This window comes from Vombatus ursinus, unplaced genomic scaffold, assembly GCF_900497805.2.
Source record: "Vombatus ursinus unplaced genomic scaffold, bare-nosed wombat genome assembly UNPS02014171.1, whole genome shotgun sequence".
Lineage (NCBI taxonomy): Eukaryota > Metazoa > Chordata > Mammalia > Diprotodontia > Vombatidae > Vombatus > Vombatus ursinus.
In genome coordinates this window covers 1,346,136-1,364,963 of record NW_020953949.1, presented here as the reverse complement: position 1 = coordinate 1,364,963, position 18,828 = coordinate 1,346,136, and the positions used below count along the sequence as shown (strand labels likewise).

Below are 18,828 nucleotides of genomic sequence, written 5' to 3'. Positions count from 1 at the left end.
AATTGGAGGGTTTTTTTTTGGTTGGTTGGTTTTTTGTGTTTTTTTTTTTTTAGCTTGGAAATATAGGACATAGGGATATTACAGAAACCTTCCAGATTTCCAGGGGGATGGCAGATTGAAAAAGTTTGAGAACCAGTGATTGAAAGTTTAAAAATCTGATATTCCTCAAACTCCTGTAAAATTCCATTTCTTGTTTGACCATGTCACTGTATTGTGATGGGTAACTCTAGGTTAGCTCCTATCAGGTGTTTCTCACCTAGGTTCCTAGAAAGGCTACAAAGTAATGAAGATTTATATTCTCATATTAAGTCAAGTTAGACAACCAGTTAAGATTGGAAATGCTTTTCGTCCAAGAGCTGACACACCCAAGTTTATCAAGAACTCATCACAACAAGTTGGTTTTAGGATAATGAATTTTTCTGCTACAGCAACTCTCAGAGGCCATCTACTAAACTGCAGTAGATTTATGATCTTTTGGTAGAGAAAATACTCTTATCCTACCTAAAAATCATAGCTCTTTGAGGTCTTGAAATACCTCTGTGACCTTTCCTTATTTAAATTTTATATTATTCCCTGCCAACCCATCTCTATTTCTAAAGAATCCTTGAAAAGAACTATGTGAAGAATGCTTCGAATCCTTTCTTTCTTACTGTGTGGGGGAAGCACTGTGAAAAACTAATTATGTGTTGTTGCAAAGTGCTTGCGACCACTTGTATCATACATTTTTTTTCCAGCGCACACCTGCGGGCTACTGTGTGAGGTTAGCAAAGGCCTTAGTTGATGACTACTGTAGTTTGGTGCCAGGATCCATTCAGACACTGAAACAGATATTCAGTGCCAGCCCTCGCTTCTGCTGCCAGTTTATTACAGCTGTGACTGCACTCTATGACCTTTCCTCAGGTAACTCAATAAGTAGAAAATTATTTTCCTAAGAAGTTTTCAGTTTTCTCTTTTTAATTATAGACTTTCTGGGAAAAAATGAACAGTAACTACTTGTATCTTCCAAGTTCTCTTTTCTTTGGTAATGTCCAAGTATACATCTATGTTTAGTACTCACACAATATTTTGTCTTCTCTCTTTTTCATTTTGTCTTGTTTTGTTTACATACGTTGTCTTGTATTGAATAGAATTCACCTACTTGTCTTTTTTATTGAAAGCCATCATGAGGTGGCTTGGGTGGGTAGAATTTTCTCTCATCTTTCAGCTGCCATCTCCAGTATAGGCATATGTTTCCTTTAGGTAATAAACTGAAGGTAGATAATTCAATTTGGACTTAGTTGGTAAGAGTGGGCCCTAAATCCCATTTCTGATGGAACTTGATCCTTATCTTTATTTGACCATTTTCTGGCAGATTCAAATGTACAACATAATGGGATGACTTGAAAAGGTATTCATTGTATTTTAAATTATATAAATTGTATTATAAATTCTTTTTAAACCTGACTGGCCTTAGGAAAAGGGAAGAAGCATGGCTGTCCCTGTGTTGAGAATATGGTTTTCTCTTTGGTGTCTTCTTTCCTTAGAGATGAGAATTTCTTAATAAGATGTAGTGGAGGTCCTTAAAAATCCATTTGTATAGCATTTGAATGAAGCTTGGAAAAATAAACTTTCCATAGGGAAGGTACCATATGTCTGTCCTCATGTTTAAATTACTTGTGACTACAGAGATCACAGTGACTAACAAATAGCATCTTAGTCAATCCTAATCTTAAAAGTAATTCACTGAAACTACAAAAATGTGACTTTTTATTGTGTAGGAATGAATATTAGCTAGATATAGTAGCTTTATCCTATCACCTGATTTCGTTTTAGACATATTTTTGTTTCATCCAGCTCTTTCTTTTGCTGTTTTATTTACCACTTTAATTTTCTCTAATAAGTTTTTATAAAAATAATTGATTGAATAAACAAGTAAATGCTATCTTTGTATAATCTGCCTTTATCACAACTACTTTGCATCTGAAACAAGTTAGACATAATAACTAAACCCTCCCTTCCCCAGCTTTCCACTTGATTAGTTAATAGGTGTCAACAGTTGGTTTTTTCATTTACTTTTAGCAAGCAGTTTTAATTGAACACACAGTTCATAATTACTGCTTTATCCTTATTAAATCTTTGGAGACTTAGAACTACCACTGCCACAGTTACAACTCATAAGGAAGAAACTTTGAGGTGCGAAATAATCTTCATTTTTACCTTAAAATTGGGGTGTGTTGTGTATCATAAGCAGTAAACACAGTACATCATTTTTTCTTAAGTTATTTTGTCAGTCTTGTGCCACCCTTTCATTTTTACTGTGTAGTATGCAATTTATCTTAAAGGTTGCTTTCCAATCAGTGATTACTGTTTCTTTGGATTTTGCTGTCAAACAATTAAAGACACTTTTAATAGAAATACTGGGCTGCCTTTTAGAAGGAAATTGACCAGAGTTTTTTGACAAACACATACAGAATAAAAATGTTTAATGTCAACAGACCTATAGTTTTACAGATTTATATACCTATAGCTGTGTCGGTGTACAAATCCACAAATACTTTTCTGCTGTTAACCATACAGGCGTGCAGATACCTGTAGGTATACATACTCAATAACTTGGACAATTGAGCATCTTCTAATGGTACTCTGTGGTCTCTTAATTTCCAGTGGTTCAGGGTTCAGAGTAGCATCAGATTCTAAGAATTATCTGCCCTCTGGTACAAACACTTTTAGACATTACAGTGCTACATGAATGATTCAGGCAAGTGTGGAGGATCTGCAGTGGTCATGAGTCTGGTCAGAATAGATCTTAGGGATCAAGCCTTGGTGGTATGCTTCTTGTTTAGCCTCTAGGGTTTGTGGCATGTGGCCTTTTATTTTGACACTGAGCACCCTGGGTACCACAGATGTTTCAATATGCTTAGATATAGACACACAGAGACGCTCAGAAATGAAAGCGTAATTGTGCTTATGCCTTCTTTCTTGAATCTGTGTGGGGCATTGTGCTTCGGAAATCCATTAGGACTGCCTTAGGAGTTAGGTAGGGAGTTGTAATAAAGCTAGCTCTTAAATCAAGTTTGCTCTGAGCCATAATCAAGGTTGGATTTAACCTCCTACTCCCATGTCACCTCTTATGTCTTAATGGGCCTTTTTTCTTTTCAGATGATCTAATTCCACCTTTGGACTTGCTTGAGGTAATCGTCAATTGGATCTTTGAGGATCCCCGTTTGATTCTTATTACCTTTTTAAACACCCCAATTGCAGCCAACCTCCCAATTGGATTTTTAGAGTTAACCCCACTCACAGGACTGATTCGCTGGTGTGTGAAGGCACCTCTTGCTTACAAAAGAAAAAAGAAGACCACGTTACCAAATGGCCATATGAACAATAAAATTGCCAAGGAATCTGTAGCAGGAATTGACAGGGACTTTCACCTTTTATACTCAAAACTGCATCTAAGTGTTCTGCAGGTTCTAATGATGCTTCAGGTGCATTTAACAGAGAAGAATTTATATGGACGGCTGGGGCTGGTCCTGTTTGACCACATGGTTCCTCTGGTTGAAGAGATTAATAGATTATCTGATGAACTAAATCCACTCAATGCCTCCAAAGAAATTGAGCTATCTCTTGACCGCCTGGCTCAGGCCCTGCAGGTGGCCATGGCATCTGGAGCCTTGCTGTGCACCAGAGGTAGGTGATTTCAGCCGGTCAGGTGTTTGGGTCAGGAGCTGTGTTACTTATTATGGCAGCAGATGGTTGAGCTTGAGACATGTCCTTCATTGAGGTAAAATTTTTCTAATTGAAAGGAGGAAATTATGATATTGGGTTTAAAAATCTAGGTACACATGCCAGAGATGGCAAGGATTAAAATGGTTGTTACCATTCTACTCCTTGCCATCTTCTTGACATAAGTCACACGCGTGAGTGACTAATACTCTTGGAGTACGTCCTCAGGAGAGTCATCAGCTGGGAGATCCCGTCACTGAAAGGAAAGGGTTTGGAACCTCGACGCACCACACCACACCACTTGTATTAATAATAGCTGGCACTGATATTGTGCTTGAAGGTTTGCAAAGTACTTTACATCTGTTATCTCATTTGTTCCTTACCACAGCCCTTTCAGGTTGGTGCCATTATCATCCCCATCTTACAGATGAGGAAACTGAGACTTAGAGAGGTTACCCAGGTCACATATATAAATGAGCACCTGAGGCAGAATTTGAACTTGGGTCTTCCTAACTCAGAAGTCCACATTCCATCTCCACATGACCCAGCTTTCACAAGGTAGTTAACCCCTGTGGTAGAAGTTATGATTAAGTGGACAAAAATGTTTGAGACTCAGCGTCAGGCACTTAGAATAATTAGAGGAATGTAAACTCGAATAAGCTTGCTTTGCTTGTCTCCAAAGAGATAAATTTAGGCTTGAGCTAAAGACTTGTGAATAGGTGAAGCTTCCCAAACTACAGCAGCCTGTCACCAGAGGGAGAGGGATGCCCTTCACCTAAGGACCGGACGACCACTCATCTGGAATGTCAGAGGGGAAATTCTTGTGTGGGTAGTTCTGCCTCCATTCTGTCTTTCTGTGTGCTTAGAGGCTGTTGTCTCACTCAGTGAGACCACAATGCAGGTTGTACTGGTGGCACGCAGTTTTTGGCTCCCTCCTTTTCACCAGCTTCTTAGGCCTCCCCACAGACAAACGAGGCCAAGAACGGCCCTGTAGAGCCAGCATTTAATAGCTCTTCTTCCCTCCCTTTTAAAAGAAATGACAGATTTAGTTTTGACACAAAGGACATGGCCTGACAAATACCCAAGCAGACCTTGATACAAAGTATATTCCTAAAGTATTGTCTCTTGAGTCCCTTAATGGGCAAGCCTTCTAATGGGGAAAAAAGTTATTTGATATGAGAGAGGAAAAAATTCCTGTAATCCAAGTGTTTTGGTTTGTATTTATGAAAAGAAGGATCTAAGATTTGGGTGTATTTCTGGAAAATGTTAAGTAGCCATTAAAATTTAAATTACATCAAAATGTTAGGAGAATTTTTGTCAACTAAGAAAATGAATGCAAATAAACATTTTTCACTCACGTGTTGCATTACTTTAAAACGTTTCTTTTTGAGAAGCATAACTTAGAGTATGTTCAACATGGGGAAGAACTTGTTCAAACAACAAGCTTTTGAACTTATACTCTCTATCCGTGGCTGACTAGAAGCCAGTCATAAAGTTTTGGATTTCTCATTCTCAGAGGCCTGACCCTTCACGACACCTTCATGCATTGGGGTAAAATCACCACATTTTTTGGTAATACTGTCTCACCAGTTGCCAGTGTTGTCTTTAATGGCCTTTTATAATGGAAGGTTTAGATAAGAGGCAGTCTGGGATAGTACAGAAGAAGTACTGGATTCGAATTAGAAGACAAGAGACAGAGGTCAGGGCCTGGTTCCGCCAGTTACTTGCCGTGGGATTGTGGACTAAAGACTTGGACATTTGGGTATTGGTGTTTTTATTTGTCAAATGAGGTATAATCTTTGCACTCCCTACCTCCCAGTGTTGTTGTGAGGATAGCACTTTGTAAACTGAGGATAGGCACTGCAGTTGTAAAGATCACTGGGGAGAGAGCAGGAATCCCTTGTTTTTTTAGAGCCCTGAACATGGAATGGAAACTACTTGAGTTTCACTCTGAGCTGTACATTAACCTTCCTACATTCCTAACGTTAACATTAATTAGATTTTGGGCAAAGAGCAGCTTGAAAAAAGAGAACAGTGAAGGGTTATTTTTTTGACTGTTCTCTAGTTGATGGCTACCTGCTTTGTTTCCTATTCTTTGCTACTTCAAAGAGTGATGCTTTTATTGTTTTTGGTATATGCTGGATAGACCTTTCTGTCTTTGGCTTTCTTGGGACGTATCCCTACCATTTATACTTGTCTCCATGCCTTTTTACAAGCTGTCCCCTTTGCCCAGAATGAACTCTCTCTTCATCTCCACCTCTTAGATTCTAGATTCTCTAAATTCCCTCACAGTTTAGCTCAGGTGCCACCTTCTACGTGAGACTTTTCCTGATCCCCTTGGCTATTATTACTTTCCCCTTGAAATTACTTTATATATTCTTAGATCAACTTATATGTGTATGTGTTATGTCCCTTCAATAGACTATGCCCTTCATGAGGGTTCGAACTATTTCATTTTTGTATTTGAATATTCAGTGCCAGGTACTTAATAAATGCTTGATTGGTAGTGGAACTGCTAGGCCAAAAGGTAGTCACTTTTCTAGCATTATTCCAAACTGAAATCTGGAAAGGTTAGGATAACGTCTCAGTTTCATTAACAGTGCATCAGTGTGCCTGTCTTTACACAGCTCCTCCAGCATTGATTATATTCCTATGTCTTTTTATCTTGGCCAATTTGCATGGTCTTAATTGAAACACTTGTTTTAATTTGCATTCATTTTACTATTACTGAGTTGGAGCATGCTTTGATGTGGTTATTTATAGTGGGCAAACCTTTTGAAAACTATGTCCTTTGCCGACTTAAATCCTTACATGTAAAATAAATTCAGTAATTAAATCAATATTTTTAAATGCTGTACATGTATATTAAGAGATTTTATCACATTCAAAACATCATGCTTAAATCTATCAAGCAACTTTAATCTTATTAAGGGAAAATGAGGAATGCTTTGGTCTAACCTTCAAGAAGGTTATTTCTTATCACTTCTGCTTAGCATCTACATGATTTTTAGGTAGTTTGGGGCTGCAGTATCATCAGATGATGCTCCATTCTACTTTGCCTTTTTGTCACATATTGACAATGCAAATTCATGCCTTGCCTAATATGTAGGCGCTGGTTTACATAGGGCTTAATCAACAAGCATTTATTCTTTATATTACTATGTGCCAGACACTAGGGATCCATGTATAAATATATACAAGATAAAAACAAGGGGGCAGCATTTGGGGGGTCAGAAAAGACTTTATGTTGAAACTGGTACTTGAATTGAGTTTTGAAGGGAATAGGGTATTTTAAGAGGCAAAAATGAAAAGGAAATGTCCTCTAGGCATGGGTGACTGTATAAACACTCAAAGATGGTGTTTTCTATGTGATGAAAGAGTAAGGAGATCAGTTAATAAACAATTGTGTGGAGAGGAGTGATCTATATATAATGAGACTGGAAAGGTGACTTGGAGCTGGTTGTGAGGGACTTTTCAGCACCGCACTGGTTTGTATTTGACCCTACAGGTAATAGGGAGCCACTGGAATTTATTCAGTCAGTCAGTCAGCAAACATTTATTAGTTTATTGAGTAGAGGAGCAGCATGGTCAAAAAAATCACTTCGGCAGGTATCTGGAGAATTGATTGGAGAGGGAAGAAACTTGAGGCAAGGAGGCTGTTGTAATACTTTTACTCTTTTGAGCATATAACGTCTTTGCTAATGTCTAATGTCCATAATGTGGTTTTATGACTACATAAAATCCTGCTGAACTAAGTTACTTTTTTCAAAAAATGGGTAATGTTTTCTAATGTATAGTTATCCATATCTTTGTAACCTTTAGTGTAAAGTTACCCTAGCTTACATAGTTACTGTGAATATCGCATAAAGTCCTATTCTGATTTCTTCTGAGTGTGATTTGAGTGTGATTCAAGGCTTAGCTTTTAGTCTTCTGTACCCTGTGAAGTTTATGTTTAGGATTTAGGTTACATTACAGTTTTAATCTTTCCCCTTATACTTTCCTATTAATTAAGATGAACTGATTAGTTCTTGCCAAAAGCTCCCAAGGTTGTACTTTGAAAAGTCAAAGGCAAGTTGGCCAACCCATAACAGTGGATCTCTTGTCTGCCATAGTCTTAATAGAGTTTCAGACTATTAACTTTTAGGGAGAGAACTCAACCTTTTATTTTTTTTGGTTTGTCTGATAGAGCCATAATATGAGAAATACTATTTGGCTTCTAGATTTTTGTTTTTATTATTATACTACTATATGGTTTTAAATTTTCTTGAAAAATTTTATTGCATATGAAGTTTTATAAATGAAGAATGTACGTTATAAATAAATGGCCTGATTTTCCGCTCTGCTTTCAAAAGGCTAGCTTTTCATACTCTCAACAAGCATTTTTGAAAAAACCTCATCGCTTCTTGCTCTGTTTTACATCTCTAGGACTCCTGAGCTTACAGTCAGATAAACAAAGAGAATCCCTATGGATTCTCTAGCAGTACTCCTCACTGTACAGGTCTAGCAACACATATTGCTGTCCACATTTAAGGCTCTGAGAGTGTATGTGGTAGCTTGAGAAAGCACCTTTGACGTTCTCTTCTATGCCCAGGATTCTTCTGTGTATGTATACTTGGAACTATTGACTTCTACATTACTATGTGAAAGGATTGACTCCGTGTGTATAAGAAGAGGATAATCTTTATTTTCTGTGTAGATTTGCCAAGACCATATTTGTGAAAACGATCCCTTTGCGCTATCAAGATTCATGCCTGTAAATCTGGCCAGCAAGCTAAACTCTAGAGCCCATATTAGTAAAGCTAAGTTATTTGTATTAGTTTCAAAAGACATTAACCAAATTTATTAACCAAAATAAAATGCCCTTCATTCTGTGATTTTATAATTCTACTGAAAGGAAAGAAAGCTTTCTTCCTCTGCAACCAATACAATAGATAGATTCTGTCTGGCACTGTAATTACTGTTGATAATATGCTGATTCCATTGGCTAGTGTTTTTTAGAAAGTCTATTGACCAAAACATCATAGAAAACATATGCAAACCTATTTTTTGTCTGGTGTCTTTTCCCTAATTATTTCTCTTCTTATTTTTAGATGACTTGAGAACCTTGTGTTCCAGGCTGCCCCATAACAAGTAAGTTTCCATTTTAACATTTTAAGCAGCATGTTCTTTGTCTGAATTGGGACTTGGCCTTTGTTATGGATATGGTGTTTGATTTTAAATCAGATCCCTTCTCATGTCGAATTCTAATTAGCCTTTTCATATTCTCAAGCATTTTTGAGAATATGATTCTTACTAACCTATTCAGTCAACAAACATGGTACCTCACAGTTCACTATTCAGCTTTTGGTCACTCAGATCTGCTGAATTGAAAATTTGGTTGCCAGTGCTAAAAGGGTAGATTAGGTCCTGGCAGAGTCATTTAAGATGAACTACTGTGAGATTGATGATTGGCACAAAATATAGCTTATTAATTTACAGTGGGAGCTATAGTTGCTGGAGGGAACATATTTGTAAATCCTGGTCATTTTACTTTTTCTGCTCCAGCTGATAATCTGTCAAGGCCAAAAAATTGCCTTAATGCACACTCTAGTTGCCAAAGACCAAATGGTAATGCTACCCAATGTATTTGTCTGTAGGTCAAGTTATAGTCAAATGATCCTTTGACAATTATGAAGTTAGAGAACTTGGAACTACATAGTTATATAGGTTATTTTAACAAGATTAAATTAGAACGTAGGGGGAAAAAATCACCTGTTCCCTCTCTCAAGACTTTACAGATCAAATAGATTGTTTCTGTGTCAGTAAGGTTAGGTGATGGTGCTGAAAAATTCATTTTTTAGATTCTGTGCTAAGTCCTACATGGTCCAATTACATTGTTACTTGTCTGATCACAACATTTTCTTTTCACATTGAAGTAGCACTGTTGCTTTTCCTCTGTGTGCACAACTTTTGTCCGATATTTTCAGATCATTTAATTATAGGCCATAATTTTTACTTTATTCCATTATTCTTTTTGTGCTTTTTAACATCATAATCATTTCCCAATATTCTGTCCTCTATCTTGTAACTAAAAATTAATTGTAATTAAGTAAAATTGTCTTGACAAAGTTGAATAGGATATGCTGCATTCCACAGCTGTGGTTGCCTCACCTGTCTACCTAGAGGCAGAAGGAATATTATGTCATCTCTTCTCTAGAGCCAAGGTTTCTCATTGCAGTTCATCTGAGTTACTTTGCCTTCACCTACGTTATTATAGTTACTATGTCTGTTCTTTGTTATATATTACATATCTTGGTTATATTTTGATCATTCATCATCATTTATTTATGCTTTCTCATTTTTCTCTGAGTTTTTCACATTATCACATTCATCATTTCTTATGGAACAGTACATATCCCATTACATGCGTATGCCACAATTTGATCAGGCATTCTCAATCAGAGGATACCTACTCCCCCCCTCCCTTTTTTTTTGGGCCACTGTGGGCTGCTGCTATGAATATTTTGTTATGTATGATACCTTTCTTTCTGACATTGACTTCCTTGGGGAATTTACCCACTAGTGAGATCATATGGTCACAGGTTATGAAAACTTAATTACTTTTGTAGCATAGTTTTAAGTTGTTTTTCAGAATGATGACACCAATTCACAGCTCTGCCAATAGCATATTAATGTCTTCCCACAGCACCTCCAACATTGACTGTTTATGTTTTTTAATCATCTTTGCCAATTTGATTGGCATGAGTAAAAACCTCAACGTTGTTTTTAATTTGTAATTACAGTATTACTCAGTTGGAGAATTTTTGTCATACAGTTGTTGATCATTTGCATTTCTTCTTCTGAAAACTGTTTTTTTAGTAGCCTTTGACCACTTATCTGTTCAGGAATATAGGTTGTAAATTCTTGCCATCAACTAGAGGAGGAGGAGGATGAAGTATGCTGGTATCCATATTTTGCATGCAAAGAATATTTTTGAAAAATTTCTATTAGGGACCATCTAGATGTATACTAACATGAAATAGTTATAGAATAATTATTTGTCTTCCCAATTAGATGTTAAGCTTCTTGAATTTAGGGACCATGTCTTATAGAGGACATCCTTCTAATTTCTAATATTAGGATTTGTATTTTCAGTATTTGGAGCTGCTGAGCCAAAAGGCTACAGGCATAGCTCAATTTTCTCTTCATAACTTGATTTCTTTGAATATTTGTTATTTGATTGCATTTCTTGTCTAGTTATAAATGAAGGCAATGGAAATATAGTGGGAAAGGGCCCTTAAAATTATCTGAATGTGCAAGATGCATCTAGCCTTTAACATGCTTACCATTCAGTTCAGTTCAGCAAGTATTTGGAAGGGGCTTCAGCAGCCATCTACTTTGTCCCTATCAGCACCATCTAGGTTTTGAAGGTCTCTCTGAGAAAGTCCTTCAGAGTGCTTACAGTTTAGTTGTATGGGAAGGACATGACTAAATGGCAATATAACATAATACATAACTGTGACAAAAAGAGAGCTGTAAGATTAAAGGGTTTAGAGCAGGAAGAGGCCTTGGAGATCCAATTCAGCCCCTTCATTTTTAGCAAGTACTGTTGGGTGGTTATATTTTACATTATTAGAAATTTTTTTATGTTCTAAGCCTATGGTGTGGTGCTGGAATTTTTAATAGTTCACTGAAACCTTGCTTATTCGGCACCTCGTCAGTTACCTGGCATCCCTGATAACCTGGGTATCAACAGAGAAGCCCGGGAGAGTTGGCTCACCTAAGAGCCGAAGTCATAAAGTACAACAAAGATGTGATGTGATTAGTCAGGTCACCGACCAGAAGAAAGGAGAAGGCTCATTAATTGAAGGTTATGAAAGCCAAGCCCTTAGGGGCTTGTATCCTTCAAACAGTAGGGAAGCTGAGGGGAAAGAAGAAAGGTGGAGGAGGGTTGGATAGTGCCAGAACTGTAACCACAAGGAGAGGATCAGAGAGGCTGAGGAGGGAGGAGCAGGGGGGGATAGTACCAGTCTAAGACTTTCTCCGGTAGAGACCCTGCTTACAAGCTCAGGCACACTTTCCATAGCCTGAATTGTGGTGTTGACACAGTAGATGACAGCTCAGTAGATGGAATTTGCTACACTATGAGACAGATGACAAAATTTACATAGGAAAAGATACCATGGAGAAGCATAAGAAAGTCTATTGCTGAAAGAGAAAATTGAACTCTGTGATTTTAGAAGTGCAAGAAAAGAAAAATTTTGTGACGGTAGGTTGTTCATATTAGACATCAAAGCTCAGGATAAATGTTTAAAAGATTTGTGGTTTTCATTCTGGCTAGAGCACCTAGATCACGTTTTCTTAAAGTGTTTTGAGATCAGAGAGCACTCCTGTCTGGCAAATCCTCCCTTTTCCTCTCCCCCTTCTTCCCCTATCCTTAGAAAAATGGGTGCCCTCTGATCTTTTCACCAAGAAACATTCAGAGAAAACATAATTTAGGTGCTCTGGTCATATGAAGGTTATGACCTTTGGTAAATAATATGAACATTTGTCTTTGTCTGATGTGAACAATACACACACCCACACACACACAGAGAAAGAGGATTCTTGAGCTAAGGGTGGAGACTGAACTGGAACTCAAGTTAGGTAAGAAGAGGTAGAGGCGGATTGTGTATAGGAAATTGTGTAGGGTTTCTAGTAATCTTAAATTGTTCAATTACACAAAAGCCCATAATTTTTATTGGTACCTTTTTTTATATTATGTTCATTTCCGAATATTTCCTCCCCCAAAAATTAAGTATTTCTCAAGTTCCTACAATGTGCCAGGCACTGGGGATACAGATACAAAGAATGAAACAGTCCCTGTTTGCGATGAGCTTAACGTTCTTTTGGGCGAGATAATTACATACAAGAATGCAGAGTAAACATAGTTAATAAATATAACTATATACAAAATGGTTAAACATAAGATAGTTTGGGAGGGAAGGCACCAGCAGTTGGAGAGATCAGAAAGGCATCATGAAGAAAATGGTGTCTCAGCTGCATCTTTAATTAAGAGGGCAACTCTGGGGTAAGGAGGCAGTGGATTCGAGGGATGAGGTAATGCCGTTGCAAAAGCAGAGGGATGGCAGATGGGATCGTTGCATGAGGAACAGAGGGAAAGCTAGTTTGGCTGGATCACAAATTATAGAAGAGGAAATAATATCTACTAAGACTGGAAAGATAGATTGGGGCCAAATTGTGTAGGGCTTTAAGGAAGGGAGGAAGGAAACAAGCATTTGTTAAGCACCTTCTATATTACAGACACTGTACAAAGTATTTTACAACTGTTATCTCATTTTTTGATCCTCAAAATAACCTTGGGAAGTAAGTGCTATTATCTCTGTTTCACAGTTGAGAAAACTGAGGTAAACAGAGGTTAAGTGACTTGCCCAGGATCACACAGCTATTAAGTGTCTGAAGCCAGATTTAACTTTTGTAGAAGATGGGAGGGATGGGATCGAATACATCCACAGAAGGGGCTGGCCTTGGCAAGGAGAAAGGCTCCCTCTTTGTCAGAGGCTGGGGGAGAGGTGGAAAGAATGGGAGATGATGTCAAGAGGTTTTGAGCTGAAGAGAACAGAAGAAGGAGCTCACATTTAATGGCCTCAGGTTTCTCTCCCCAGTAAAATGAGTCGTCCCTTGTAACAAAGATTAAAAAAGAAAGAGAAAACAAATTGAGCACAACCAGCCTGCAATCTTCCATACCCATGGGCCCTTGCCTCTGTCGTAAAGAGAAGTGCATTTCTTCACCTTTTCTCTGGGCCATGCTTGGTTATCATGACTAATTTCATTGTTCCTTCCTTTGCGTTGTTGTAATCATTGTGTACATTGTTTTCCTGCTTACCTCACTTTACATCAATTTGTATGTCTTCCCTTGAAAAGCATCTTTTTAAAACCAGTATTTTCCCCTGGGTGCTTTATAATTGTAGAAGATCTCAGAAGAATTAGATTCATGGGCAACTTAAAGGGTCAAATTAAACTGTGAGGAGGCTGAAGCATATTGTTAGTGATTGTCATGCATATGAGAAGTAGCCTAAAAGGCGTTGAGGAGACTGAGGACTCTGAGAAAAGGAATTGCCCATTTATGTCATAAGAGATAATACATGAACAATTCCAGTGCTGCCTTGGTATCCCAAAGATACTAAAAGAGCCTGAAGGCCTTCAGCATGTTAATTGTATTCTCTGGCATTTTTGGAAAGATTTGGAGGAGACTCACAGAAGATGGGAAGGTATTGGGGAAAGTGGGAAAGAGTTTGCAGTCTGTGCTGATGAAGGGACTGCCCACACCATAGATTCATCTAAATACCTCAACAGACAAAGAAGCTGAGGCTAAGTTTCACAGATGGTGGGAGTTGGTTCTAGAGGCCAGGACTCCTGATTTTAGCTAATGTCTCTTACTCTGTTCCACATTGTAGACATAAATGAAAATATTTTTATCTTATTTCCTCTTATTTTTACCCTTGAAATTAATGTTAGATAAGGAAATGATCACAAAGACTGAGCCCATTGTCTTTAGAAAATCTCTGAACGTTTTCCCATTCCTCAGACTCCCATTTCTCTCCCAGCGAAGCTCAGAGGAAGAGTCTGGGTACAATAAGCACTTCTTTTCCATCTTCCTTCAGAATAAATTGCACAAGCACTTAACAAAGAATTAGGATTAACATTGAAATCAAATTAACCTTATAAAATCAAGCTGAGGCACATTTAATGTTTTGAATGGTTATGTGCTAATTAGACATATTGCTCATTTATTTTTACTTGCATGCACCCAAACTAAATATTTCTTTGGGGAAGTGTTGACTTGAGAAGGAAGAAGGCAAAGGATCAGCTTCTGGCACCTGATAGCTAGCAGTTGTCTGCTGTTCCCCATCCCTGACCCCCCACCAGATCTGTTCTTACAGGATGGAGCAACCCCAGCTTTTGGAGTCGGTCCTGTTCAAATGCTTGAGAAGAGGGTGAGAATTCTAGACAAAGAAACCTATCAGCTGGACATGTCTAAACAGTTGAATTTTGATGTCCCTAGCATAAAAGTATCAAAACTTTGTGTATGTAACAAAACATCATCATAAAACTGATTCTGTGGGTAGCCTGGCAGATCATCTGGCCTTTTGGGGCCTGTGTCTTCATCTTAAAGCGAGGGAGTTGGACTAGATGTTCCTAACAAGCTCTAAAATCCTGTGATTCTCTTCATGTTTGGAAAGAGAGAACTAGATCATAATTAAAGTGAATTCTGAGGATTTCCTTAGGCTTAGTCAAATTGCTTTTCTAACAAATAGAGTTTTGGAACATGGGGATATTCAAGGAAAGAGGCGTGAATGAGTCACTTTTGTGGGAGGCTTTGAATAGTCAAAAATAAAGCATGAAGGTATGATCCTCAAAAGACAGGGAAGAAACCAGGAAGGAGACTTGGAAAGGCACCAAAAGACTTGCCTAGTTTACAGGTGTGCACAGGTCTACTCTTTCCTTCCTAATGGCTAAGGATGTTGTCATTTTTACTCATCAGGTAGTGGTCTCCTTTTGCTCCCTTGTTCTTAAAGTAGTGAAGCTAGGGACTACACCTTCACTAATGAGCTAGCTCCATTGTGACTTAAAAATAGGGACAAGCTGTATGCTAGCACAGAAGCTTTGCATGGGGGCACTTTATGGTCTAACCTGCCTTGTTTATGCACAACTTAGGAACTATGTCCAGAGCTATAAGCTTGCCAGAAGACAGTAAAAGATCTTGCTAGACAATTATAGAGTATAATAATCCTAGGAAACATCAGGTAGCATCAGGTAATAGTGACTATCTTCTTGCCTCTCTTATCTCATTGATTCAGTATATGGATTAGTATGTTAAATCAGAAAAGAACACATCAGAAGGGATTTCATGAAAAAATTGATCCATAGTGTAGGTACTATATAGTACTTTAACTTTCTAATTTTCAGTGTTATAATGAAATTGAATGTTCTTTGTAACTGGAATTCTGTTATAATTAAGGACTTAGAGAAAATTGTAGACTGGTATCATTTTTTCAGGAATATCTAATGCATATAATGGTAAAGAATTTGCCAAATACTAGAGTTGAAGCTTACAAGGGGGCTAAAGATTAAAAGTTATTGGCACTGCTGAAGAATTTTCAGGCTATTATATAATTGAGGTTGATGAAAACTCCTTAGGAGAAAGCTGCTTGAAATTTCATATCACTAATTAGTTTTTGACAAAGGCAGCCACATTACTACTACCCATGAAGCCATGCAATTTTATATTCTTTATGCAATCTCTAATAACAAATACATAAATAGCCTTATAGAAAAGTTGCTTTAATCAAGAAAACACCTTCTAGGACGTGGTATTGGGTCAGTACAGAATAGTCCAGTATTCCTTTACAACTTTTGCATAGCATGATAATTGTACATTCTGATTACATTAAGTCATCTATAAATGGTTAATAGGCTATTTACGGGAAATGTATAATACATTTTAGAAACATTTGCGTTAAAAATGGGTTGAAATAAACCAAAGTGCATTTAAAAGATTACTTTGATAATTTAGCGGTTTTGTGGTCTTGGAGATGTTAGTACTTCTTCCAAGAGTATAAATACTAACCAGTTCGTACCTGCCTAGAGTACTCACTCCAGTGATACAGATCGTTGCCCATCCTTTTCAAGTCTTGTCCATTTCTTCTGTAAATCCTTCACAGGGGGCTTGTCCAACTTTAAGGCAAGCCCTTCACTCCATCTTCTTCAGCCCTTGACCTTGCATATCATATTAACAAATCATGCTGGGGAGTCCATCAGTTCCTCTGCACTCATTACCTGACCAGTTCATCTTTTTTTTTTTAAAATCATTCTTTTTCCTTATGATATTCTTCATACCACTTCTCCTATATACTTCTTTGGCAATGTGTTGCAGCCTGCTTGTACCCATTATGAACATCTTTATTGTGCTTTGGTTGACCTTCAGTTTAAATTCTTCAGAGACTGGTATTCTAGAGCTTAGAGCTAGTCCCAGGAGAATGGGGATTTTTTTTTTTCAGGGAGAAGCTTGTGACATCAAAAAGCACTGCATATCTTTTTTTTTCCTTCTGTTTTGTTTCCTCTTTCTTGTGGTTCCTTCTGTTGGTTCTAATTCTTCCTTACAACATGACTAATGTGAGAATATGTTTAATAGGAATGTATATGTATATATGCCATCTTGGGGAGGGAGGGGGAGAAAAATTTAAAACTCAAAAGCTTATGGAAGTGATTGTTGATAAATCAAAATAAATTAATAAAAAAAAAGCACTGCATAACTCATGAAACCAACCTAAAAGTCTAACCTTCAGTTATCCAGAAAATGATCTTTTCTTGACCACTTCAAATCTGCCAGGTAGCTAAAGTGTTACTGAACCTATAATTGAATGATTTTACCATTAGTTATTCTCAGAGAACATGAGAACAGTTTAGTGTTTGAGTCACCATAGAGGTGTAGGACACACCAGAGCTATATTATTCATTCTTCACCTGCGGTAGTGTTTGAGTCACCATAGAGATGTAGGACACACCAGAGCTATATCATTCATTCTTCATCTATGGAGCATTTAATAAGCATCCACCATGCATTGGGTGAACTGCAAATATATAGATACATGACCTCTGTCCTCAAAGAAGTTATAATCTCCCAGGGATAAGAACACATGTACTCAGGTAAATGTCGTTCAAATAAGTACATTAGTGCTATGAAATAATTTAAAGGAGAGATTTATAGTTGGGAGGTCTTTCACAGATAAAGGGGCCTTTAGGTCGGCCCTAAGAGATGTATAGAATGTCAACAGGAAAGATTAGAAAAGTGGAAAAAGTCTTATGGACTCCCACAAGTGTCATTCACGGTAGACTTAATGTGAGGTGAGTATAAGAGTTAGGGTAATTATGAAGCTGCATTCTCTGACTCTCCCGTATTCCTGGTTGACTTACTGTGTTTCCAACATCTAAAACTTTGTGAAGTGTGAAAGTTTCTCAACTAACCATCTATATCCCTTTGATTTTAAAGAATACATGTTATCTACCACACCCTATCTCTTCTCCATCTTCTTAAATAGTACGGAATTAGCAAATTAATATTTCTGTTTTCTTTTTCAGCCTGCTTCAGCTCGTGATCTCAGGCCCAGTGCAGCAATCAACCCATACTGCACTGCCACCAGGATTTTATCCTCATATTCATACTCCTCCACTGGGTTATCCTGCACATGCTGCGCACCCCGCCATCCCTGCACACCCAGCCCACCCTGCACTCCCAGCCCATCCTGTACAGACATTTATACCAGGCATGACTTTTCCATACAGGCCTATCCGTTAAGTCACCCGTAACTTCAGATGAAGCACAAATCCATTTTCCTTTACCTTGGTGGATTTGAGAGAAAGCCTTACAGAGAAGAGGATTACTGCTTCAGTCTATTTTAAAAAAAGACCTTTTAGAAAAAAAAATTCTCCTCATCTCCAACAGAACTATACAGATCAGTAAGATTTGGTATTCTTCCAAGGTAGCAGTAGAATGGGCACTAGGAAGAAACAGATGGTTCACCATATTAGCCCTAAACTTGGACACATTCTTTAAAATCCAGACTGAAAGGATGAAGGAAAAAATTACGGCCCCTCTGCAGAGTGATTTATCAGTTTTTGTTTCTTTTCTTTTTAGTTTACAAGTCATATGAGCCTGTTGTTCATGAACAGCATCATTGTATTCACTTGTCAGTGTGTAATTTCAGTGACACACAGCTGTCTGAGTCTATAATGAAAAGTGATTGGTTTTTTTCTTTATTGAGCCTTCTCAGAAATGAGAAGCCCAGAAAAGAAATCTAGTCTAAGATGCAGGATTTGAAAATTCATTTCTCCAGCTGCTCTCCTTTCCTTGTAAACGTTTGTAATGAGGCCCTGCAAGATAACAGTGTCTATTTTTGCAACTATATAGAATCCAGAGATTGATGTGTTGTGATTGCAAGGCACACATGGCACTTTCCACTGTTAAAGGAAACCTGTAAAGATAAAGATTGCCCCTACAGTCTAGGAAAGGCACATCCTTTTGTTTTCTCTAGGTCTCTGAAATTTCCTTTTATCTGTTCAAATAAATTTTTTTTAAAAAAGAAA

At 37.7% G+C, this 18,828-nt stretch overlaps 1 protein-coding gene across 2 annotated transcripts in view; it reads left to right on the top strand.

The window, feature by feature from the left end:
* Positions 1–18,828, top strand: part of CUNH7orf26 (chromosome unknown C7orf26 homolog) — a 24,612-nt gene extending 5,784 nt beyond the window's left edge. For both annotated transcript variants that reach the window (XM_027859773.1, XM_027859772.1), the window contains exons 4-7: positions 735–900; positions 3,139–3,666; positions 8,793–8,832; positions 17,824–18,828. In XM_027859773.1, the coding sequence (XP_027715574.1) occupies positions 735–900; positions 3,139–3,666; positions 8,793–8,832; positions 17,824–18,040 (951 nt within the window). In that variant the 3' untranslated portion in view covers positions 18,041–18,828. The remainder of the gene's footprint in view (positions 1–734; positions 901–3,138; positions 3,667–8,792; positions 8,833–17,823) is intronic.